At 39.3% G+C, this 27,226-nt stretch overlaps 1 protein-coding gene across 10 annotated transcripts in view; it reads right to left on the reverse strand.

Annotated features, from left to right (window-relative positions):
* The window catches only part of NRXN3 (neurexin 3), a 973,627-nt gene that overhangs the window by 249,637 nt on the left and 696,764 nt on the right, over window positions 1–27,226 (reverse strand). For all 10 annotated transcript variants that reach the window (XM_072038404.1, XM_072038409.1, XM_072038408.1 and 7 more), the window contains one exon: window positions 4,102–4,283. In XM_072038404.1, coding sequence (XP_071894505.1) covers window positions 4,102–4,283 — 182 coding nt within the window. The remainder of the gene's footprint in view (window positions 1–4,101; window positions 4,284–27,226) is intronic.

Genomic DNA, 27,226 nt, shown 5'->3' on the forward strand with positions numbered 1-27,226 from the left:
GATAGGAAACTGAAGCACATAACTTTTTTTTCCTCCCCTCTCCTCTCCACATGATTTACAGCCTCTACAGACCTAACATCTGGAAAATGAAGCAAGCTACTCTCAAGTAAACCCCCTTCTTTCTACTTGCTTGAGTATATAAACATAACGCTCAGAAAAGAAAAACACCAATTGCTATTATTATTATTATTTTACCAACATTTATCATTTCTGCCTAGTCCTCAAGATACTCAGCTCATCATACACCTTCCGTGGTTATTCTTCTCCTTATTCCAACTTTTTTTTTGTGTGTGTTACTGCTTCTGTCTCTTCTCAGATGACATACCTCAGCTGGGCACTGCAATTTTGTAGAGAATCTCCAGGGGACTTTTAGCAAAGAGGAGCCAGAGAACCCCCTTGAGCCATAAACCCAAACACAGACTTTGGCCAATCAGTACAGGGTAAGAGTCTTTCCAATAACTGAAGAATGAATTTAGCAGAACATACACCTACATTTTCTTCCTTGTCTGCAGATTCTCATTTAGCAATGTCCTCTTTAACTTGGGGAAAACTTTTTCTTCATATCTATCACTTGAGAATCAGAATGTTTTATATCAAATCCTGTAGCCTTCATTTGCCACCTGGTGCTAAGTGATAGATATTCATTAACATAATGATTACTTAAGCAGTGTTTCTTCCAAAATCACTAGCATTTTTTCTTCGACTTAATTGCTTGTAGAAAGTAAACTCTAAGAAATTGGAGTACTCTTACTACCAAGCCTTACTCGTCTTAGAAGACCAGCCTGAGGAACCAGAGGTAAGATGACAGTTGACAAACAAACAAAAATTTAGAGCTGCAAAATAAAACAGCAGCATGCATGGGTAGATGATTTGTCTCTCTGTAGTCATCAACAGAACGATATTCATTATAACCTGCAGCTGTTTTCCTCTCCGGGTTTGTTCTCTGTAAAGATTTTTGCATGTTGTAAAACCACAAAGTAGGAGGTGTGGTAGTATAAGGTGAATGATAGTATAGAAACATGCAACCATAAGTGAAATCTGCAGTCTTTTAACCACCCATTCATTGTAGAATGCAATTTTCTGGTACATGTTTGGACTTCATTCTTTGAATGAATTGTAAAGAAAATAAAAATCTTATAAGAAAGGATCTGATATTGTAAGAACACTTTCAACCCACATGCTACAGTTAGTTCTGTTCACAGAAATAACTTATGCTTCATATACATTGATCTGGAAGGTATGCCATGCATTTTCCCAGGGCTGCCAACCTATACCTCATTGTAAATCAGGAGAGAAAATAGTCTGAGGTTCTAATTTTTCCTCGTGTAAAACAGATACCTTAGCTAATGAATTTCCACAATGTCTCGAAGACTCTTAATTAGAAAATGAATCCAAACAGAACAACCATAAATTAAACAAGCATATATGTAAGTCTTTACTAAAGATATCTTTTTTTTTTTCCCCACTTTTAACCTCTTACAAATCAAAAGAGATTATAATGAATGCTCCAGAACATACATGGAATTCAAAATACATGGAAGCTATTAAAACGTCTCCTCAGAGCACAAGCCCCATTCACAACCTTAAAAATGGTATCAGATCTTGATAAACCATAGGCCATACAATGAATTTTGTATTAAATTTTAATCTAGTGATGCACAGTAGAAAATAATGATCACCAAATTGCTTTTGTGACCAGTTATCACCAACAGAGTACTCAGGGAAGAGCAAGAAGGCCCGAATTCAGTGGATAGCATCCTTAAAAAATGAATAAGAGTGACTGGAATACCCAGAAAAGTCCCCAAAGAAGAGACCTCCCTAGCATTCATCCAGAAAAGTTTATCATTTTTTTAAAAAACAAAGCAACATAATTGCTCCTGAAAATTCAAGTTATTAAATACATATTAAATGAGTTACCTTAACATTGTTTTGCCTGTTTTAATACCTGTTTTAACTCTTCTTCCTACAGCTTGCTTTATGGTTTAACCAATTACCTTTTTAAAGTTCTATTTAATTATCAGTTTAATAACCTTTTGTAACTGTCAGGATATACAAATATATTTCTCCTATACTTTTTATCATCATTTGATCCATTGCCTTGTTTCTTTCAACACAGAAAAAAATGCCTAATGGAAGAACAAGGCTTTGAAAAAAGGAAGACAGACAGCATCTTCGAACATGACAGCACACAGCATGTGGTAGATTTCAGTTAGTCAAAAAGACTGATCTCATGGAAAGCTGGCATATATTTTGCAAAGTAAGAGGTCATATCGTCTCGCATTTAAAGTGTCATTTCAAAAGGCTATTGTTGGTGATAGACATGATAAGCAGTAATAGCAGGCCCAAGAGAGCACCGTAACTTAACTTTGGATACTCACAAATATAAGACAAATGCTCCTAAATCCATCCTGACCACAAAAGGGAAACTGAAGTTCAACTAGTTCTGTATTTGCTGCTAGTGAACATCTTCAGGCATAAAATTAGCTAAACTACACCACAAACAGTCAAAAGAACTTTTAGCACTAATAGCAACTGCAATTAATAGCTTAGATTTACATATCTGATGTCTGTAGATATCAGATAATGTTAGAAAAAAGTCAAAAAAAGTTCTGTTGAACTCATTCATAAGAAAAGAGTTGAGAATATTCAAAACCATGTTATAGAGAAAGACTATGTGCCTTCATTATTAATTCTGAGAAATCCCATTTTGGTACTTGTGTACATATCCCCTCTTCCTTCCACTGAGCACCACCAAGAAGAGCCTAACTTCAATTTCCCCTATTAACGTCCCAGAAGGCAACCAAAAGCAACGAGATCCCATCCTAGACTACTCTTCCTAAGACTGAATAAATTCATATATCTGTACTTCTCCTCACATGTTCTCCAGTTACTTGATAGCATTTTACAAACATGTTTTATTACAACAACTGAAGAATATATAGTGGCTTGTTCAATTATGTCCAACCATTTATGCTTAACATGAGTTATGGAATTCTAAACCATTAGGCTTAACATTCATATTGACAGTATCTTCTGCTTTTTAGCCTTTTTGTTGTTGTTTTTTAATGTTTGCTTTGAGAAAGCAAGAAAAAAGGGTATGGGAAAAAAAAATAGAGTGCCAGGATTTTTAAAATGCTGGCAATGAGGGCTAGCCTTAACCCTTGCTTCAGAGTCACCCTGCCATACACCAAGTGCTTCCAGAGGACTCCAAACATTGTAAATTCTTCTGTAACTCAGCATCAGACTAAGACTGTCAGTCATTCACATCAGGTCTGCATACTGGACCCTGACATTCCTCATGCTTACTTATACTTTCTCTAGGTTCCAGTGAAATGTCAGCAACTCCCCAGCTCATTCAAATCCTGCAAATGTCACATCCCTCTTCCACTATGAATTGATGCATAAGACACGGCAAACAAGAGCATTAAGCAATACAACCAGCTTCTACCTCTAGTAAATGTCTTGGCTACTTCATTTAGAAAGAAAAACAAGTGCTTCCTTCCCAGCCCCCTCCCCACCACATCTGAAAAAAAAAAAAAAAAACTCTCAAAAACTTTCCAGTCTTAGTCTCATTTTCTCAAAGAATTCCACACTTTCACTAAAGCCACTTTCACCCCAACTTCCATATTTGAATATTTGCTCTCACAAAGGAAAAGTTTATTTTCTTTTTGCAAGCCACGTTGTTTTGAACTAACTGATGCTTGCAATAGCAGATTAGATCAACTCTTTCTACAGTAGGTGAGGATCTGGTCAGTTTTCACTTAACTTTCTCAGTGAGAAAAATTAATTATCACTCGATTTCATTCTTTGCCTTTGAGAATAGCAATACTACACCATAAGTTCAGGACTATGCATTTGTCAAGTAGATTAACTCTGCCATGAAGTACTTCTACAGTTCTCAAATAGATTCTACTGATACAAAAATCTCATAAGCATACACACACACCAGCTCCCCTTCTCCCCTTCTTCTGGCACCAAATCTTTGCTCCCTGTTCGTCCCATTCAGTCATTCAATAAACACGATGAGTGCTGAAGACACAGAACTGTAGAGTATGACGCTTGTTATTTTATATTAATAGTATAGAGTCTATCTATACTCACTATGTGCAGTTGCAGAAAGTCACCAAGCCCAGGGGCACTGTCAATCCTCACAAGAATGCCATCCTTCACTGTTGTGCTGAAGCCCACAGCAAGACGGTCTGTCCTTGTGCTTGGTCTGTCATTAGCTGGCCAGGTGTACAAGATGAGACCTCCACTCTTCCCAAATATATATGTGGCACCAGCTACAAAACAGAAAACCAAAGAAAAAAGCATTAATTATTCGCTTCATTTATTTGTCAACTCCGGAAATAATTCTGCGGCTTCTGAAAAGGAATATATGCAAGCATATGCTTTCATTAGTTAACACGGGAAAATCAAGGCCCCCTTCTGACCAGGCTACTGACAACACACAGAGAAGACTCCATGCAAATCAATTTGTAAATGAGGGAAATATATTTTCCAGGCTCTGTTAAGTAATAGTGGAGGACAGCACAATAAAATACATTTTGCAACAAGTGACATGGAGAGTCCTCTTGGATATTTACGACACATGTTATAATGCACACAAAATGGCTATTTAGACTGCCCTCTCACATGCATTCCACAAGTTTTCCTTTGCTGAGCCACAACCCTGAAATGCTAGATGCTTTTTCTAACAGAAAGAGATAAGAAGATGAAATAGCTTTTTAAATCAGACAAAATGTATCTGTTCCCCCACCATTAGCCTTGCACCATTAGATTCAATAACAAATGACATAATTTCTTCCTTATGGAAAGTTCATCCTTCAGATGAACATGGACTCAAGACTCCAAATACTTCCAGTTAGTAATCTAAATGTGCATGTATGTTACTCCGAGCATCCTCATCACAGAATCACAGAGTTTCTAGGTTGGAAGAGACCTCAAGATCATCGAGTCCAACCTCTGACCTAACGCTAACAGTCCCCACTAAACCATATCCCTAAGCTCTACATCTAAACATCTTTTAAAGACCTCCAGGGATGGTGACTCCACCACTTCCCTGGGCAGCCCATTCCAATGTCTAACAACCCTTTCAGTAAAGAAGTTCTTCCTAAGATCCCACCTAAAACTCCCCTGGCGCAACTTAAGCCCATTCCCCCTCGTCCTGTCACCAGGCACGTGGGAGAACAGGCCAACCCCCACCTCACTACAGCCTCCTTTAAGGTATCTGTAAGGAGCGATAAGGTCGCCCCTGAGCCTCCTCTTCTCCAGGCTGAACAAGCCCAGCTCCCTCAGCCGCTCCTCGTAGGACTTGTTCTCCAGGCCCCTCACCAGCTTCGTCGCCCTTCTCTGGACCCGCTCAAGCACCTCCATGTCCTTCTTGTAGCGAGGGGCCCAAACCTGAACACAGTACTCATGTTCCTACATGCATAACAGCAAGAGAACCACAAGCAAACAAACAAGCTTCCTCTTGAGATATAAATCACTGAAGACTTCTCTACTGTATGCAACCAGCTAAATTATAACTTACATTGGGAGCCTGAGATATTTTGGTTCCTAAATAAAGGCAAGCAGCCTTTGAGATAAAGATAAGTGAAACCCTTATCAAGAATGAATGATTTCATTAGTGCTTAATATCATCCCAGACAATAACATAATGCTCTTTTTTTTTTTTTTTTTTCCTTCAGGGGACAGGGGGGGGAAGAGTGTAAAAAAGAAGAGAAAAACACCAAAAAAAAACAACCAATCAAATATCTATTCCAGAAGCATGGGATATGGGACTCAGTTTTATTTGGGTATTCAAAGGAAATACTTGGCCTCTTTAAGGCTTACCTTGTCTTCAGTTCAAGACTCCTCACAGTGGGAGACTGTTTTTTTCAACACCGCTTAAGATTTTTGGAAATCTAGTACATGCATCTCCAGCATAATTTATTTGGAAATTTGTTCCCTGACTTTTTGTTTTTTAAGAAGGACAATACCAAACCTCTCCAAACCTGAATGCTGTCCTCTCACATTTACAAGGGCCATCTCAGCTCAGTTAGACAGACACACCAGTGAGAAATTTACCATCACAGATTAATAAGCTGAGAAGCAGAAGTGTTCAGAGACTACTTTCTCACTTGTACTCAACACTCAAAGTTAGGAGCAGGATTTTTGTAACTCATCAAAACAGCCTCTGAGCTTCTGGGAAAATGTGATTAAAATTGCCATTCCAGATCCAAATCTACAGGCAAGTCAGGAATACATCTCAGTGCCTCAGCCACTTACTGTACCTGAGTTTCCAAGTACTATTACAACAGGTCACAAGATACAAAATAATAAGCAAAAATATCCAGTTCCCATTTCAGCACCAGGGATGTGACATCTGTGGACAGCACAGGACAACTTGGAACATTTTCCAGTCTGAGTGAAGCTACAACTAATGCTATTTCTCCCCCCATGTATACCAACCAGCAATGTGTATCAAATAACCCTGAGAAGAATAAGCATAACTAGATAAAGAACCAGGTTGAATCTTATATGGGTCACTTCAACACTTGCCTACAAAGCTGCAGCTCCAGTAAAGCTCTTCATGACCTGAATTCCAACTGAATAGTACATATTAGTGGAAATAATTGATACCCTTCACCCTAGTTTAAGAAGTTTCCTCTCAGCACATATTACCAAGACAGCAAAACTCAGGCACATAGAAAGGGAAATGATTTATAAGCAGCTGACTCAATGATAAGAGTGGAAATGCATCCATGTTCCCTATCTTCCAGGTCTCTGCATACCCATCAGAACACACACTCAGTAAACTCAAACTGATGTCCGAAATCAGAGTTAAGTAGGAAATTTCACTTTTAAGTGTGAGTTAACAGAAAACCACACTGACATACTGAACTTTGAGCATGCATCATTTCAGTTTCAGAAAGGTTAATTCTACAGACTGAACTCTAACTGCTCATCAAGACAAGGATACATGACTTGCAAAATATGTAGAGTATGTTTTTGTTTCTTTGCTTTTAAACACATCCCCAACTATATATGTAAACTCTTCGAGTTAGCAATGTTAGCAATGGCTGGGTATTGAATTATCTATGGCTTTCACCATAGTTGGGAATACAAACTGCCCACTATAAACTACATTACAGATATCTTCCTTCAGTAATTAGCTTGTTCTGAAAGCTGTGTGTATTTCATTACAGATTAAAGCAAGACACATCAGCATGTTAAGTAAAGCAAGACGAGTTTACATATTGTTAATGACTTCATGGATTAAAACCTGCTTTCCAAAACTATTCTCACTTGAACTGCAAGTTTGGTTGGTTTCCTTCTACCACCTCCCCCCTTGCTTTTTTTTTTTTTTTTTTTTTTTTTTAAACTGGCTATCAGGCCCTTTATAAGGGAAGACAAACTTGGAAGAGAGTTCTTTGCTATTTATAAAGACAGATGATTTCATTGCCTAAGAGCCATTTGGCTTCAGGTAGAGCATGTCAGAGCTCCTGTGAGCTCCAATTAGAACCAATTATGTCTTCATAGGCCTGTCATGGGACTTAACTGCTTAACAGAGCTCATTTTTCCCTCACAAAACACAGATTTTGTTTCTAGGCTTAACTTGAAAAAATTCAGTACTGTGGGTTTACATGTATGCACAAAGCTCCATCAAATGAAACCACCAAAAGATCACTACCTAAACTAACCTTTTAACAGAAGCCTGATGGCCAGCAGTTGTTTCTTTATTGTACAGGTCAAAATTACCTGCATAATAATAGATGGGCTGGTTGGTTGACCTGTGCATAGCTGAATGTACTATTATTTGTTGTGTATGTAAGTGCCCCTTTCCATTCCTTCCATTTTGAGGCTATACAGGATACAAGTTGCTCTGTGTTGAAATCCATGTCATGTTAACTTCATAGAAATAAATTAGCTTTCCTCCTAAAGTCACTCCTATCTAAAAACACAAGGTGCAGATGTTAACTAAAAATTGAAGAGGAAGAATAACCGGAATTACTACCACAAAGCGATATTAGAAAAGCAAACAAAAATCCAAACAAACATTTGACTTGAGTGCTTCTGTTTGACTGCAGCTGCCATGAGATCGTTCTGAGTACGAAACTTAAAAGAACCAAACAAGATTAAAAAGTAGGATTTCTCTTCCTCCCATGACAATTTCTATTTGAGACTGATGATGGATAGGACACTGTTAACGAGCAGCTACTGGATGTCTAGGTTTTCCTCATTGTTCAAGGCTTAGTTGCATAACTAATTTAATAAACAACTCCAACCATGCCCTGGAAACAAGGAGTTCTGAGGGACTATTAATTCCGTGGTATTTATTGTTAGTGTTTCACTACTTCCACTATATTACCCACACTTTGTAAATACAACAACAGATACAAGTGCACAAAAATGATTTTCCTCCTCAACTGTGAGAAATCCCACTTCTCACAGTGCCCTGGGCCACCTTTACCGTACAAATGCGCGAAAACAAACAGGAGCAGAATATGTTCAGCTGCTTTACTGGGATGCTGCATGCAGAATTTGGAGCTCAGAGAAGCCAAGAAATATATGGTAAGGAAACACTGGAGAGATTTAAGCTACTAGGACACCACTACCCATTTAGTGTGCATAAGACTGCAATTTCTCATAAAAATAAAGTTTAGCAAAATGGCAGTTGACTACTCTAACTTTGGTATTTAGAGATGTAAAAAATTAGAGACCGACATGTCACAATACATGTGACAAGGCTGCTGTTCAGAGCCTGCCTACTTAGCTTAGGGAAGTTGTGCATTTTGCTAGCTACATTCATGGACAGAACTGTTAGATTATTTAGTTCCGGTCAAAACAAAATAGTTTAAGGCAAAATCCTCATCACAGAAAATTCCTAACGGAAAAGTTATCAGCAATGTTATAAGCCACAGCAAGTAAAACCTCACAGTGAGTTGTGCTAAGAAACATTTACTTGAAGTTGGCACCACCATCTATAATTTTAAATCAGTTATCATTTTTTCTAATCATCGCCCAAAGTCCTCAAAATCTATCTTAAGGAAGAGTATCCTTCAATCAACGCTGAAGAACTGCAGAAGCTCTATCTTGCCTAGAACTAATCCTGTAAAGCAGTAGAGAAAAAGTCTGCCACATTTACACAAAATATAACTTCTTTTGTCCCTTAGGGATTCTGCAAATCTCCTACTGTTAAATAAAAACATTCTCTATTTGCATCTACTAAGTCACTTTATCAACAGCCCATTTTGTCTTGGCTACACCATAACTCTAAAACTATTCTTCACTGTGGCCAGGAAAATATCATGTCTGACAGATATTACAGCCCACGAACATATAGACATAGTTTACAGCAGCAACTCCGCACTGGGATGAGTTTAATGTACCGTGAGCTGCACAGTTCAGATTTTTAAAACCAAAAAGCGCCTTTAACATGAAAATTAATAAGGATCTCAGGTAACGATTGTAGCTTTTAACCAGGTCTGAGTTAAAAGAACAAAAATTTATCACCAGAATCCCACTTTCCTTCATGACAATATTGACTAAACAATCTGAACTGAGGTAATCTCACATTGTTTTATTGACAGCTAACAAACTTTTATTTTTATTCAGACACAGGGAAATAGAGACAATAAACAATTAAACAAACACTCGGGAAAATACCTTTCCTCCCCCTCCTCCGCCTGATCTGCAGCCCACCGTCAACCATCCCCTTCCTAGTCTTCCTGGCCTTCCCAGCACATGACACTTGGCTCCTTATCCTCCCTGCCCTCCGCAGAAACAGTGCAGGAGATCAGGGCCGATGCATGGAAGTTTTTCTGCCATTCCCCACTTCTTGTTTATTTTCTGTGTGCTAGCATGGGTTTTCCACCAGACCCCAGTCCCTCAGGGACATAGTTGTTCCTGCACAGGTCGCCTGCAGGCCCCAGGCATGCCCCTGCACGTGATTGTCCAAAGGCCTCACCGAGTTCCTCAGCAGCGTGCATGTTCTCACACAGGATCCCAAAGGCCCCATTCCTTAAGGGATATCACTACCCCAGGCTGCAGTGCCCTCAAAGGCACATGTCATCCGGCACAGAGAGCCAGTTTCCAAGAAGTTATCCAGCATGTCCCCAGCCATATCCCTTTGCATGTGCCTTTTCCTGATCCTTCTTCTATGCCCCTTTTCACGCTTCTTCATGTGCCACCCCATGTTAACTGTGGCTAGCAGCTACCATCCGTTCTTGACCATTTCTGAGCAGTGGCACTACGTGTCTGAGCAGTGGCACTACGTGCTTCTCTGATCAGTTGAAGTTTTAGCATGCAGTGGGCTGTTTTCACCCATGTCAGAGCCAGCTGTGACTAGTGCAGGGCAGTTCACAGCCTCCTACCATACCGGTGCTCTGCAACCTCTGCCGCTCATGCGGCCAGAAGTCTCCTGCTCATGGTGGTAATTCACCACCATGATATTTCGGTTTATTTATCATGGTAATATCTCTCTACCTAAAATAACACGAGACACTGCATGTGCCTTTCTCTCAGTTATTGTCTTTGTTCTGCATAGGATTCTAAATACATAGTGTTAGTTCACATTTGGGTAAAAGGACTGGAGGACTATTTTTACTTTCCTTAATAAGGGAAGAAATGGAAGATATGGAAGATACACAATTTTAGAAGTTGGACTGAAGTATAAAAACAAAATAACCCTATTATTTTTCTTACCCTATTGCTATGTTTTTTGGGATTTTTTTTTCCTTTTTGGGACTACTTCATGGTCCTACTGTATTTCCTGATAGTCTATTTTTCTATTTTTTTCTGATGAGCCACCTATGGTACTTCATATGTAACTGTAAAGGTCCTATCATGTTTACTAATAATCACGGCATTAGTAAAGGAATGCAAGTTAGAATTCTGGCATGAAAGCAGGCGAGAAAAGTTCAGACACACAACTGCTGAAACTCAATAAGGAGATAATGCTTCCTGCAGCAGTAAATGTTAGGTGGTCATGTAATGAAAAAAAACATAGCTCCCAAAAAAACAAGGTGAAGGGAACTATTCTGCCCTAGCAAGCAGAGATGAACAAAACAACAAGGGAGAGTTGTAAAACAATTTATGTTCAGATTAATAGAAATCTCTGATCAAATAGAGGAGAGGTTTTGACTGAAATAGCTCTGAATGAAAACCTCAAACTAGCGTCCAGGTCTTTGCCCAACAGTTTTGAGTGTTTCAAATAAAAATAAAAGTAATAAGTAAAGGTAAATCAGATTAACCTGATTACTACCCCCAAAGATTCAGGTCTCTCCCAGATATTCACAGCTTAAGGCAAACTGTGTATTTGACCACTCAGTTCACAGACAAGAAAAGAATGGCATAGCTCTTCATGGCTTTATTCAGTTCAACATCTTATTTGCACTAGCTGCTCTCTTCAGGAAAAATATACACAGACTGAGAAAAAATAAAGCTTCTGATAATTGTTTTTCCAGCTTTTTCCTTCCGGCACATCCAATAGGCCATGCAACTGTGCAACTCTGAGTTTCCTCCAAATAAATTTCTTAGGAGTAAAAAATTAAAAGAATGGTAAAAGAATGTTTTGAGGACAGATAATAAGTGTCCATATCCATTAAGATTAACGGTGATTAAAAGAGGTAAAATCCTTACCTAATTTTGCAATAAACTCCTGAATAGCGTGGATTTGACTGACTTCATAACTGGAAATCACCAGAACTGGGTCAACTCTAAGTGTGCTGGAAGATCTGTATTGTCTAGAGAAGACCTATTATGTGTTTCTTATTTCCAGTTTTTGTGATAAACATTTAGAAATTATTCCTATGGGTGCTATCCACTACACACACTGTATACAGGTACCATTATCAAACTAATTAAGGACTGAGGGGGTAAAAAAAAAAAAGTCAAGAAGCAGTTTGACTGAATTTAAGATTCATAAATGGTTTTAGGATTCAAATAAGAAAATAACAGCACTAATACCAAGAAGCTTACCAGCCCCCTTCCCTCTGTCCTTCCATATTTGCAAAAACATCAGCCACCCTTAACACCTTCTTAATAATAAAGAACTAAAGGGAGGTTGAAAGTTTACAGGGGAGCTGGCCATCATTATCTGATTTGATTATTCCATGACAGGATCCTTCTTAGGAGAAAACAGAGACAGACCTGATACATTTTACGAAATGACTGCTGAAATGTCCAATTTATTTAATCAAGAGTTTTAAACTGCCTAAGAAGAAAAAAGTATAAGGCCCTGACACAAAGTTGCCTGTCTAATCCCCCCAAAAACAAGCATCTGTGCTTAAAAAATCTTCTTATGAAGTAGCTCTTTTTCATTTCAGGACAGTTTTTTTCTTGACAATCCTCTGAGATGCAGATTGAACAATATTTTATTCTCCCTCCTCAGAAAACATACATTGTTATGAAACTGCAATTCCTTTCCACCTATAAAATACGAAGAAGCTTATTCTACTCAAAAAGGAGTTAGGAGATCTGCAAGACTAACTCAAAATGGAAGCAGCAATTTGGATCATGCTTTCTTTGTTTGTCTGTCTTTTTAAATGACAGCAAATTAATACGAGTCACTTTCCTCCCCGTATGTGTGCATCAGCCAACAATCGGATCAGACAGTATGCTGCTTCTCATTAGTTACACTGCATTAAAAAGATTGGAAGAAAAAAAAGGGAGAGAGGAAGGAAGTGTTCCTAGAACTACCAGAAAGTCCAAGATTCAAGTTTACACTTGAACCATGAATTTCCCTAAATCCAGCACACAGAGAATATCAACTTTTCCCTCTAATCTGAGTTAGTGATAAGGCACATGGGGATATTTGCTATCTTGGAAGGAATTTAGGGATTAGCTGCTAACTAAAGTATGCCCAAGATTACCAGAGACGTACCAACTTAAACATAACAGATTACAGCCAGGAAATATTCTTTGTTAGTATTTTCATTTACATAAAATGAATGTGTCAACTAATACATTGTCATATCTTTATCACTGATCTTAAGTGGACACCCAGGGAAAACATAGAACAGAGAAAGCGCTACTTCCTTAAAGTACACGCCCAGACTATGAGCCCTTTTAGACACTGCCTCAGCCTTATATAGTTCATTTATACAGTAATTCCAAACAGACCTAATTTCCAGGTACTTATCAAGTCTCCCCTTGAAAGCAATTAGAAGTTTTGCATTCACAACCATGGCTTACAAACCTTCAGCTTCACATACTTAACTCTGTCACTGATTCAGCTAGCTGAACAGCCAGCCATGTGCCTTAGCAAAGGCAACTGGCAGCATCCTAAGCTGCATTGAGAGGACTGCAGCCAGCAGTTCAAGTGATTATTCCTCTTTATTCAGTGTTTGTTAGACCATATCTAGAGTAATGCATCCAATTTTGGGGACCCTAATACAAACAGACATTGACAAACTGAAGTGAGTTCACTGGAGGGCCACAAATACTGTCACAGGAGACTGAAGCGTCTGGCTTGTTAAGAAAGACCAAAGGAATTGGGCTTCCTCTTCTTGGAGAAGACAACTTCAAGGGGACCTAAGGGCAATCTCACAGCACTTGCACAGAAGTTAATGAGAAGACAAAAGCCATGGCCTTCACTGATGAATAACTTGAGAACAAGCAGCAATGGTCATAGTTTGAAATAAGAGATTCTGACTTCACAGGATTAAAAGTGTTTTTGTTTTGTTTTGTTTTTCCTCACAAAGACAGATACACAGTCAAACAGGTCATTCAAGGAGATTTGAGAGCCTCCACGCATGGAGTTCTCAATATATGAGTACATGAAACCTCAAGCAATCTGATCTGACCTCACAGCTGACCCTGCTCTGAGCAGGGGTTTGAAGTAGAGACTTTCTAAGGTTCCTTCTAGCCTGTTACTCTACAAAGTGAAGAATCACCTTCATTTTTCATACTTGCTCTTGATAAATAGATGTTCCCTAGTTCTTGTACTGGAAGACACAGTGATCTGTCCTTTTATCTATCCTCTCAGTGTCAACCTTGCCTCGTAGAGTGTTATCGTACCACCAGCCCCAGCCCTCAAGTCCTGTCTTTCAGTTGAATCATCAATTTCAGCCCCCACATCTTTAGGCAGACATATGACAGACATCAATCTAAAAGAGGTCCACAAGGACAATCCCTCCAGGACTTCTCTATGCACCACAGAAAAACAAAAACATCTTACAAAAAACATGTACTGCTTGTAACAAATACAGAACTTGCGTTAGAGGAAGACAAAAGTCTTAAAACCAAAATGCACCAGAAACAGTCAAAAAAAAAAAAGTTAAAAATCCTCCAACTGAAATATGAAATTTGCTGAGTGTAAGTGCCCAGAGAACAGTGCCCAGTTACTGTGACCCTTGCAGGACAGGTTTGGGAGCGCAGATATCAGGGAGAAAATGTTACCTGCCACCTGGTGAGAAACTTCATCGGGGCAATGGTAACTAAATTCAGTAAAAGCAGATGCAAGAATTTCTTAGTTGCATTCATCTGCCAAAGAGAAGCTGGAATCTGAATGTGATTTCTTATTTCTTGGCGTTTCCCGATAAAACAGCCCACAGAGAGAATGTCCTTGGAGAAGCCCAGAAGGCAGCATGCCAGAGGAACTTAACTCAGAGACTGCTGTTAGCAGACAAAAGCACAGTAGGATTCATAGCACATTTGGGGCCTGGAGTGAGAACAGGGATGTTAGTTAACTAAAATAGTTTTTCAGAATCTGAATGGTAACAAGATGGCCTAGACAGCTCAGAATGGATGGAGGCTAGAGTGCTATTACTGATCCCAGCCTGTTCAGTTCTTCCCTAAAATAAATTCTCTCTAGTTTTGATCCTTAGGCTATGGCTTATGGCATTAAAACAAATGAACTATCAGGAGAAAAAAAAATACAAACACAAGCACTGTTCTCTCACTTTAATTTACTCACCTCATGTTTAGAAGAGATAACATACAGAATACAAGGTTTTGCTTGTTTTAAACTGGCCACTCAGTAAGAGTAAGTAATTCTTTATTCTTCCTTAAACACGCGTTCACATTTCTATAGTCTAGGTAGAAAAAACAGTAAATACAGTTTACATTTATGGTCTCCACAGCAGGAGACCAAAGCCCAAACTTTCAGGCTTGAATGCAGAAGAGAATTAGACTCCAAATACCAGCTACTAGATACTCCCCAGAGCCACAGAAGGTGGCTAAATCACACACCAAGTCTGCAGCAAAGCTACTAGAACCTGCTGGCCACAAGCATTTCAGAAGCATGCTATAAAAATAGCAAGTTTCATTCTGAAAACCTACTCTTTTGCTACTTATTACCGTAAACACAGACTAGTCCTTTAGAATTAAGCGGGGCTGTTTTGGTCTGCCAAGAAAACCTACGCTAGGAATTCTGAGCTTTTTCACCTCACCCCAAATACATCATTATCCAACACAACTACTGAAAGGCCAGGGATGAGAAGAAATACCTGTTTAGAAGCTTACCTTCCCAAAGACTCTCTAACCTTCCCCCCAAGGTCACATAGCAGGAATGCAAAAACAAAACAATCCAGAACTAATAGCACAGCATACAAACCCTTCCGTAAATGATATGCAACTTTTCTTAGTTTTCTTCTTTTCTCACCACCATGAAAGGACAGTCATTGTTACAAGAGGTGTACCGGTGTGAGCTTTATACAGGTGATCTGTTTAAAAGGTACTGTGCCAAAGTAAAAGACAAGTGTAATGGTTGTTTAATCATTCTCACCATGAAGTGCCAATTCTTTAGTCTCTTATGACATTCATGAATGATGCAGAGGGCTGGCATGATGAATGCAGAGCAATTCCGACTGACAGATACTTTCAGAGAATTTATATCCTTCCCATACTCCCAGGACAAAAGGGCTCTTGAGCTGAGTTATCATTTGTTCCATGAGAGGATTTACAGTCTTGCCAGCAACTCCTTTTACCTTACTCTCTAAAGCGTTTATTTTGATATACTGATTGTGATCATTCAAGAACAACTGTATCTGAAGAAAGTCAGCTGAGGAGAGAAAAAGCACAGTGGTTCTGAATAACTCGCTCACCTTGACCCAGGACTTTCTTCCCCTCAGCCAGTTTGCTTTGTCTTTGGTATCAGTTCTTTCCCGGCATCCTCTGCCATCCCCATTACAATCGTAATATCACTCAAGGGAGACATCTAATCTCCCATGCCTGGCTACCCTTCTTTCAAGGCAAAATATGAAGTTTCGCAGAAAAGCTAAACGTCTTTTATCGTTCTACTAGAAAGCAGCTTCTCCAGACATCACAGTTTTTGCACCAGACTTGAGTGGCCTACGTCTTACAGCTACAAGCAGCAACAGCTCCTAACAAGGGACTCAGTGGCAAAGCTGCACCTGGAGAAGCAGGCTGATACAAGAATCATGGAATATCCTGAGTTGGAAGGGACTCATAACGATCACTGAGTCCAACTCCTCATGTAACACACAGCCTCAACAGCACCGGCTAACCAAGGTATTCCCACTGCTATGAGAAACATCACCAGACAAATCGCACAAGGCACGTTTGCCCACAAGAAGACAACACTTCTTACCCCAGGCAGAGGCTACCACAGGCTCTTATGGCTTTGATATTCAACCACTCTCCAAAAGTTCATCTGAGGCAAGTATATTGTCAGGAAATCAGCAGTTAAAAACTAGACTATAAAATGCATCATCATCTCAGAGACCCAGAGTGCATGGCCTTCAGTAGCATGGCGCAATATACTCATTTGTGTGAGACATTTTATTGAAAGGGCTGTGGGCTGCCTGCATTGATCTAATGATCACAGCAATTTCCCTACACTTCATTTTGGAAGTATTAGGTGACTCCAGGCACAGAAGCAATAAGTTTCTATGAATATTACAGATAATATCCATAACATTCTCACAGAGAAGGCTATTGTAATCTCTTACAAATTTTAAATTATGCTTTAACGCTACATTTTTGCACCTGTATACAGCATTTGATCTTAAATGCCCTGGCATGTCCTATTCTTGAAGAGGGTTTATATAAATTATCAGGAGGAATTTAACTGCTTGCCTTTGAAATGAACCTGTCATTATATTAAAAAGCAATGCACCCCATCACCACATAGTACTATGGTAGACTACTTACAGCTGCTATGCAAACACCTACTTAGACAGGGAGCAGGGACTCAGTTAACCATATGGCATTTAACAGGTATTACTAAGAGGTTTTAGATAGCAAGTTTAAATGAATAAGGCTAAGAAAACAGCTAAAATGGATAGAATACATCCTCTTAACCTCACCCTCTACTCTAATTGATAAAGATTTCCTTCATTCATATCTTTCAAGAGCATCTTCATCTCCATCTCTTTGAGCACTGACCCTCGATATTTTAGTTTCAGCCTATAGCTTGATTGTCAAATGCCAGCTACAGTCCCAGTAAAGCATTTAGTTGATATATCATTTCTTTGGCAGGTTGCATGGAGAAGAGTGCACTTTTGGTACACCTTACAGGATGCCAAAGGCATACAATACTTCAGAAACCCAGTTCTGTTCTTCCTAAAGATGGTGTGTGTGCGTGGAAGCTGAAGAAATCTCTCTCAAGTAAGCTAGAAAAGTAAATCCCAGTATATCTTTTTTTTTCTCTCCTGTACTGTAAATGCAAACTATTGATCTACCTCTCACTCTTTCATGCCTTTCACACGCTTCAATAATACAGAGGATTTTTTCTTCATCCTTTCATCTCTAGGCCTGGAATGCCCCTTAAGCCCCATGTTAAGGGTCACTCATTCTTCCTCAAACTGCAGCAATTGCATCCTCCAGAGCCCTACAGGTGACAGCTAGAGAGAATGCAAATAGCACAATCACTTACATCTTTGACCTCTTCGGAGAGTGAGAAAAGTAGACAGATTTTAAAATTATTATTATTTAAATAAACCCTAGGTTTTTAAACTTGAGATGACTTACATTTCATTTTTAGAAACATCCTTCTGAATACAATATAACAAACAGGATTTGGCCCAGGATGATGAGTAACTTCCAAGAACTGCACCTTGCATTGAAGCTAAATTAGCAACTCTGAGTAACTGATGGCTCAGCCATCAGGAATCACAACTTCTTGCGTCTATTGAACACAAAGATCACATCGGCTTATTTCCTACAATTGCCTAGAAGCAAAGAACTGTAGAATAATTGGAAGGAGCCTCTCAAAGTCACATTGTTCCCCTCTTCTCCAACTCAAAGCAGGGCTGACAAGATCAGGTTCCTCAAGGACTTGTCCAGTTATGTTTTGAATATGCCAAATGAAGGACATTCAGCAGCTCCTCCAGGTAACTGCTTCCTTATGGTGGGAATGTGCCTAGAAACCCAGTTAATTAAACTAATTTTTTCTCCTTCATTGTGATCAAGTCAAATGGTCTCTGTCATGTAGTAGACTTGGAGCTATAGACTGGCTCTTCAGATTTAGGTGTTCTCCAGATCCAACTTACAGCTCTGTTCTACCTTTAGCAGGGAATAAGATTACTACAGGATTGTTTTTGCTTTTCCAAAAGAGAACGCTGTTACAAGATACTCACAGAGCCTGTGGGAGCTGTGGTTTCTTCAGGGAAGTCCTTCCAACATGTCGTTCTGACAACTATATCTTCCCTTCAGTACTACTAAAACTATCAGGATGCAACAACAAAAAGTAAACTCAAGAAAAAGCCCATTTTCTTTCACTGGCCTCAGAAGTGTAGGCTGTTAAATGGCCTTATTCTAATTTGTTCAAAGGCTCACTGACAATTCCAAGAGGTATCTTCCATACAGGGCAAACTTTGAGTTACTAGTTATGTTTAGGCATTATTTCATTTCTTTTTACCTACAGTTTCCCTATCACTTTTGCTAAATCTTAAAATGGTTTAAATATAAACAGGACTCTCTGCCTTTTCTCTCCATTTGATCCTCCAGTAAAGTCATAAAATGCTGGATAGAAAAGAGCACAATAATTGGCACAGCAGAACAATGAAGTCAAAAACACGAGGAAAGGGAGTGACATTCTGACGTTGCAACAAATGTCAGTCTAGAGCAATCAAATTTGGTCAATGACTTGAAAATGCAAATACATTTAATTATGAATGAAAACATGCCCAGTTGCAGTACTTAAGATATCATCTACTTGCACCTTAACTCTTACTCAAATACAATACCTTCTGTATCCTAATGAGGAAATACTGGGGGAAAATAATTATTTGAAACCTGAAGTTATTGCTAATGAAGTTTTCTATTACAGAACATATAAGAAATTCCTCCATCAGCTGCATTCTTCTCTAACGTATTCCACAAGTGAGTGAAACAGATCTCTCTCTTTCAAGGAAATCTTCACAAAACATTGCAAGAGCAGATGTATCCCCCACACAGTGAAAGAGTATAATAGACATTTTTCTGGTTATTTTGGCATTAGGCATAGACTGTCGGTAACCAATTCTCATCACAGTCAAGGAGGAGGAAATGATTTACATGGCAGCTAGACCATCCAGTGGAAAAACCCTAGAAACCAAACACAAAATGCAAAAGATAGAGAGTCCTATCTTCTGAGTTAAGTCAAGTGGGTATATGCTGTAAAAAAGTTTAAGACTGCCTCGTGTGAGATAATTTGCACTGCTGTGGTTAGGGCTAAACTACCCCAGCGTATATAAAAAATGCTTTACAGAAAAACAAACATAGCCCGCATGCTAATGTACGTTAGAATAACTTGGTCTTATTTGTGTCCTCACTGAAAATAAAGCAATCCAGCTATTGAGCAGCTATGACATTTCTGTGTTCAGTCAGCAATGACTCACAAAATGGCAACTCTCTTAACCGCTGGTTAAACAAGTTAGCAATCTCAAGAACATTAGTAACAAAAAAAAGCATTGGATTTTTCTGACATAACTTAAGATTAATTTTGTAGAAATAAAGGAATCAAGATAAACCATAAAAACAACAACAAAATGGCAGCACGAAAAGAAATAAAGCAGAAGTTTGCCATATAAACTCCCAAAAGCACAAGTTTCAGGTCCCACAGCAGTTGTAACTACTGATGCCCATGTAACAAAAAAAAAAAAAAAAAAAAAAAAACAAAACAAAACAAACAAGAGCCATTCACTTCCCTTCCACACACCTTTTAACAGCACCTTGCTTAAGAAGTTCATGGGAAAGCATGAATTTAGAACCAGAGAATATCACAAGTTGGAACAGACCCCACAAGGATCATTGAGCCCAACTCCTCCAGAGATTTCCATCATCATATTATCACTTAACCCTTAATTTCAGATGCACAGATTTATAACCTATATTTATATATATATATTTACATATAGATTCATTAAGTAATATACAACTGAAATGCTTCATTTTACATACAGCAAGCATATTGTTATAAACTTTTTCATTACATGGGGAAAAGCTAAAGAAGTAGCTTCCTTTGATCAGATAGCAAAACTCATTTTTACTTCAACAACAACATCATCATACGTTTTTGCACTTGTGTTTATTCCTCCTTCCATGCTACCCATTGCATGCAGAAAGGAAGACAAATCCCAACATTATTTCCTCCAACTCTTCTCCCATGATGTACATCTTCAAGACCCATGAGAAACGAGTTATGAAACGACAGCTAGGGTAAGTAGCATTTAATCAGACGGAACAGTGTCATTAAGTTCCTAGTTACATGTGCATATCATGTAAGGTTGGTCACTGATTAGACTCTCTAGAGACTACTGCAATACAATCCAGAGGTATTGCTCTCTGAAATTACATCCTTTCCAGCACTCTGAAATCAAGTTCTTCTTGCTTCCAGGCACACAATCCTATTACTGCAGCCCCCATTATTCCTTTGATTTTCCTTGTGTTTCTTACTACATTCGTTTGCCTCCATTTTGACATTCCAGAGTACCAGCTCCAATGCAGCAACTAAGATTACTCATTGGTTTGTTCAGTGCTGGCCAAGAGGATCCTGATTTTTTACCAGCCACCCCTATACAAGCAAATAATCTAGTCAACATCAAGGTGTCCATCAATAATGTTGAAACGTAGACATCTGAAAAGCATGCATTTCCATTCATTCACTTGAATTCAAATTATTAACCTAGTTAAATTTGCCAAGAAAAACAGATAAAAGTCTGGGTAACGCCACCCTTTTTTGCTTACATATTCTTACATAAATTATCCATAACTAAAAGGAGTAACTGATGAGATTTTAAGAAGCTGTATAGCATACATATAGCCCATTTAAAGAGTGTTTGAAAGATGCATGTAGCAAGAACTGAGATAAAACTTCCAAAGCAACACCAAAAACAAACAGGCAGCAGTGATGAAAAGAAACTGGGGTGTGGTGGTATAGGGAGAAATGAAGAAGTAGCTGAGAATTGAAAACAAAAAGTAAAAGAATTGATCAGCTCTCTCCAGTCGAAGTACTTCCTTCCAGCTAAGTCCTTCAATGGCCCAACCAACTACTGTGCAGCGCTTGCTGCTGTAAGAAAACAGTCTGCTTCTTGCCAACAGCGAGACACAATGCTTGCTCCCTTGTGGTTCTGAAGCTGACCTTCACATGACCATTCTTCTTAATACCTATGCCAACCATTAAATTTACTGTAATTTTCATACATGAAAAGTTTTCATTTTTTTTCCAGTGGACACACAGAAATTGTCCTGCAGAAGCGCCTATGGGCCCTGAAAACCTGGTGCCCACACCACTGCTCCTGGTGTCCAACACGCACTGCTGTGTAACTGCTGACATTTTTACACAGAGCCTGTAACCATGGCATCCCGGCACCATTAGACGTGTGCTTACAGTGCCAGTTCGAAGCACATCACCACCAATATTTATTTCTCCACACCCCTCCCCCACATACCTGGAACCTTTTGCTTGGGGGCTTTTGTTTGACATCGGGTTTGGTTTTACTGTACCCCCCCCCGCCCGCCCCTGCTGATGTCTGCCAGAGGCATCACCATGGTGACTAAAAGACCTCCTGAGAGGATAACAAACCCTCAAAGTTTTCCTTCAGTGCAGCCTCCAGCTGTTGCAAACTTTATCCATTTATCTCTTCACAGCCTCAATTAGAGCAATTGCATCCTGGAACCGATTTCCTCCTCCCTCCTACTGAAAAGTCTTTGGTCCACCTGTCAATTGGCATCCTTGCTTCATTACTTGCTGACAGCTCACAGTACAGCTCCCTTCCCCTGGCAAATTGCTCCTAATCAATTCCTTCTCTAACATTATCTCCGCAGCTCTTCCACACACAGGCACATACCCTTGCACGCTGGGAAGGGGCTAGCTGCAATTGCTGCCTCCCTCTGGAAGTTCAGCAGATAAGGAGCTTGGTACATGGGCTATGTTCCTGAGTTTGCTGCTGGCTTGTTCTGGGACAGCAGGTGAGTTTCAGAGCCTCCCTCTCCCTTTCTGCAAAGTGGAGAAGAGAAATGCTTCCATCTTTACAGGGTGCACAGAGAGGCGGTGATAGAAGAACGCTCCATTACTTAGGACACAAACTCTTCTGGCAAGAGGCAAGCAAATAAACAGCAGGCAGCATTAGCAAATGATGCAATACACTACGATTGACTGTTTGCCCCCAGTAAACCTCCTAATGGAGATTTCATAGATTTTAAATCAGTTGCCCTATCAGGCAACTGCTTTGCATTAACTTCTGTTCTACTTCCCCTTCCCTTACACCGATAAGTGGATATACCCACTATTGCAGAAAGAGAGCTACCCATTCTGTATCTAAAGACAAAAAGAAAAAAAGTCATCTTGATGCATCACCTAGGGAACTTTAATCACATTAAGTGAACCAGACTGCCTGATTCAGAGAAGACAGAAAAGACTGAAGTCATCGTGAAGCGTGACTTTTATCAACAAAGACTAACACTTGCCTTTCTGACAGGTGGATATTGTTGCATCCTGTTATTTCAGTATTTCTTAGTATTGAGTCTATTTTGTGGTTCTGTACTATTTCCCACACATCAGTTCAAAAGAAATGTGCTTTAAGGAGTTTTATGTATATATTTCTATGTAAGCATCTCCTTTGGTTTGATGCTGTTGCCTCTAATGCTGCCAGGAAGGAAATATAATTAGCTGTGAAAACACAGAAGTTTGAAATAGTTTGTCAGAGTGCCAAAACACATTGAAAGTACCAGTGAACGTGGATTTAAACTCATCAACTGCTTCTAAAGGATGCAGAGCACACAAGGGCACATTGCAGAGATTTTAAAGGTTTTTCTTTGCTAGTACATTTAGAACCACTGAAATTTTTTTCAGTTGACACAGCTCTGAATTAAGGACATCTGCTCACAGGTTTATCATAGGGAGAAAAAGCCACAAAGGTTTTAACTGCACTGCCTCCAATACCACTGCGAGTGAGTCATGAATTGCTAGGGCTGGGAACTAAAGTTCACCTTTGAATTGTTTTCCCCTCCCGGCTACCCCAGGTAGGGCTGCCAAGAAGATGAGCAGAGTCAAGAGCGATAATGAGAGCTCCCAAATGGATCTCAGATACAGCAGCCTTTGCCTCTGGTCTTCAGCCACAGCGCTAAGCCGATAAGGGTTAATGAAACGTCATGGAGTAGTACTTGCTCTGCCTTCTCATTAGCTGTAGGGAAGCAGTTTTCCCTCTGTCCTGCAGAGCACAGAACTCCAGGCTGAACACAAAGATCAGAATTGGGAAGAATTACTCTGTATTCATATTTTTCCATATGGAAGAAGAAAACCAGCATCTTACCTCTAAGCAACAACCTGCAACAACCTTTTTTATAAGAAATAAACTTTTAAAAAGTACTTAGTGCAGAGGGTGTTCTTTTGTTGGTAATAGTAAGCATGTGACAGGTGTAAAACATTACTACAGGCTGACTTGACAAACATATGCCATTCAAAGTTATAGCTGGGGAAAAGGCATGCTTTGTACTAATATCCCCAGAGACACAAGCCTTCCTAAACAGTAAGTAACATCTCATTTGAAATTAAAGGGAAGAGGAAATAATACATTCCTTTTCAAATCTATGTTGGCACACAAAGAAATAGCCTAAAACTATTAATTAAAGGGCAGTAAATGACTCCCAGGAATTTGTAATAAAAAGCATGTTTAGAAACGGACCTGACCTTATAATTTAAACAAAGTGTTTTTCTCTCTCCTTCCTACTCAGAAAACAATTATCAGGAGAACATGATAATGAGATCTTATAATACATTTTTTTTTCCAAGACGTACACTATCACAGATGTGTGCACATGCAAGCCTTCAATAAGGTCATTGACAGCTAACTCACAACAGACAAAAAAATATGATTTCCTCTTGCGATCTGCTTGCATTGACTCCAGGCACCCAATCTACCTACTGCTGGGGGACAAATTGTAGCACCCCCACAAAGCTTTCCTTCCATACAGGTTCAGCAACCTCCTCGCTCAGCCACTTTCTGTTCAAGTGAATTCTGACATACCCTGGGAGCTCACCTTCTACTTCTTTATGAAGAGCACCTGCATGGCACTATCTTTATGAACTGTGATGATTATTTTCAACCCATAATCACAACACTCTGAAATTGATATGCATTTTTCATGTATTTCAGTGCTTAGGAAAAATAAATATCTTCATTTGACAGTCAGGGAAAAGAGTTCTCAGCATTCCACATGTCCAGAAACACCTTCAATTCCCAGTAGATTATATCAGCAATGGCAGAAGCACAGCACATCTTGAGCCCCACACAACATACCAAGCACCACAAAGCCAGTGACACAGTACAGAAAGAATTCAGGATTCCCAGACCCAGGATAGGGATCCCAGAAGTGGCCTAGGAGTCCAATACAGGCCATGTAAAAGTGGTCTGCAGAGAACCCTACTGCTGTCAGATTTGTTTCTGTTTCGAAGTTGTAAGCTTTTCTTTTTCTCATAGCAATGAAATAGTCCAAAGTCAGAAAGGCAGAGAACGACATCTGCTCCTTACAGTATCTCAGCCATTTTGCTAGAAGCCTATTCTGATATCAGAGTTACAGCTTCTGAGGAGAAGCACCAATAATAGAGGTAACAAATCCCTTTTCATGGAATTCAAGTTACAAGGAAGAGTCCCTAGTAAGAAACAATTAAGAATGACGACTATTGAAAACAGAAGATGCAAAATCACTGTCATGCTTTCTTAAGTCTTTTCCTCACAAACACATTCAAAAGGACCTCTGCTGCTCTCTAACCTTGTTCAGAAGCAGCTACATCACACAAGGACAGAAAGATTTATCCTGACCTACCAGTGGCACAAGAAATGTAAGCAAAGCTGATGTAGTAATTTGATGCTTATAGAGGTCTGTATTTGCTTAAAATACTGTTAACAGCATTGTGATGTTTGTATGTGTTTGTTTTCTCCTCCTCCTTCTGAAAAAGGCACTCAACAGAAACTGGGCGGGGGCAAAATGACACCACACAAAATGCAGAGACACAACAGCAAAATACTTGCCCCATAAGATTCAGGGGCTATTACTTCACCATTGCAGACCCCTAACCTCTGCTCCCTGCAGCTGGGACCAGGAACCCTGAGGTAGTTTTCTGCTGAGGCAGTGCACATGGATCTTACCACATGGATGCCTGTTACGTTATCCTACAAGTGCAGTCTCTGCATACGAATTAGTAGAAGCTATGAGCTACACAACAATTACAAAAATTACAGTCAAAAATATGCTGATCAAGGGAAGAAAGGGTGCGTACAGAAGTGCACTGAACTGGAAACTATGCCGCAGAGCCCCGCAGCAGAACGGTCAGGAACATCTAATTAGCTGTTGCCAAACAGAAATGTATTTTAACTCAAAGTTTTCCTCTTGGACTCATTCGTAGAGATTTTTCACTGGAGAACAACAAAATGGTTTCCAAATCAGAACAGAAAATGAATTTGTGGGATGTATGCAAGACATTAAATTCATACATCTCTAATATAACCAGAGTTGTCTACATGGCTTCTTTCTGAAGCCCAAAGCTAGAAGTTTTCCAAACACAAAAACTTCTGCTACTGTCTTATTTTCCACCCAGGATGGTAGTATCTAAATCTCATCTTTTGCCCAAACTGCAGAAATAGAGACTATGGAATATCTGAAGAAAAGATTTCAGGCCAGAGAGCTTTGTGACAGTGAAATAAAATATAAGCCTACATTTTCCACATGGTTAGGGCAATTTCCTTTTGCTGGTCAAGTCTCTACTTGTTAAGTCTCTAAGGGAAGACAGACTACTTCTGTGTATATCATCAGTTTATGGGGACAAAAAAAAAACAAAAAAAAACATTTGGAAAACCACAAAAGAGATCACATTTAATCCAAACCATCAAAAGTTGGTTTACAAATAAGGTTATTACCATAACGTGCAGGAATCTTATTACCAATAACAGTAGTAAATAGCATGTTCAGCCATTTGAATACATTACACATACTTTCTGAGCTAAGCATTTGTGTATCTAAGGTGGGAAGAAAGACACGCCAAGTGTCATTCCATTTGATGGAAGCTTTCTGTGACCATGTAAATTATTCTGAGTTTCCCCTCTAGTTTTCAGACGTGACTAGAACAATCAACCATGCAGCAGTGAAAGGCTTCTTTTGGCCTGACAAGGCATGAGCTGAGAGCTTTGGGTTTATCCTGGAGCAACAGACAGCATATGGAACCTCCAAGGCAAGCAGGGAGCTCCTGCAGTATGCTGACTTGAAGATGAGTGATACTCTCCCCAGCCAAGAAAATCCTCAAGCTTACATCTAACAGAGGAACTACATTAGCTCTAGCTAAATAGTTTAGCTTACTTAAAGAGCTGTGGAGCTTTGCATGTACATACTAGAGAAAAAGCAGGAGTGTTTCCTATATTCATATCTTGGTCAGACCAAGACTTTAATAGCACAAGCATCCTTTGGAGCTTACTCTGGGGTCCTTTGCTGGGAATGTCAACAACAACAACAAAAAAAATAATCTTGCAATTTGGAGAGCCACCAAGGGAAAGTGATAGATTTAATTAATAATACATTTTCATGCATTATAGAATGAGCAGTTGAAAGCCAACTGATCTGTTAGAATGCTGAATCCCAGTCTTAAAAATGAGTATTCCTAAAGAGCATTCTCTTCAACTCTCAATGCAAATGTAATTACAACATCACCTGCAAGAACACCCAGAATTAAAAACAAAGACTTCCTTGTTTCCGGTAACAATGTAGTATTGTACTTACTAACATATTTACCACAAACAGGTGTAAAAGCTTGAAATGGAGACTAAATATAGCTCTAAGCCATCTAAGATGCTTCCTACCATGA

The sequence above is a fragment of the Anas platyrhynchos genome, chromosome 5 (genome assembly GCF_047663525.1).
Source record: "Anas platyrhynchos isolate ZD024472 breed Pekin duck chromosome 5, IASCAAS_PekinDuck_T2T, whole genome shotgun sequence".
Taxonomy (NCBI): domain Eukaryota; kingdom Metazoa; phylum Chordata; class Aves; order Anseriformes; family Anatidae; genus Anas; species Anas platyrhynchos.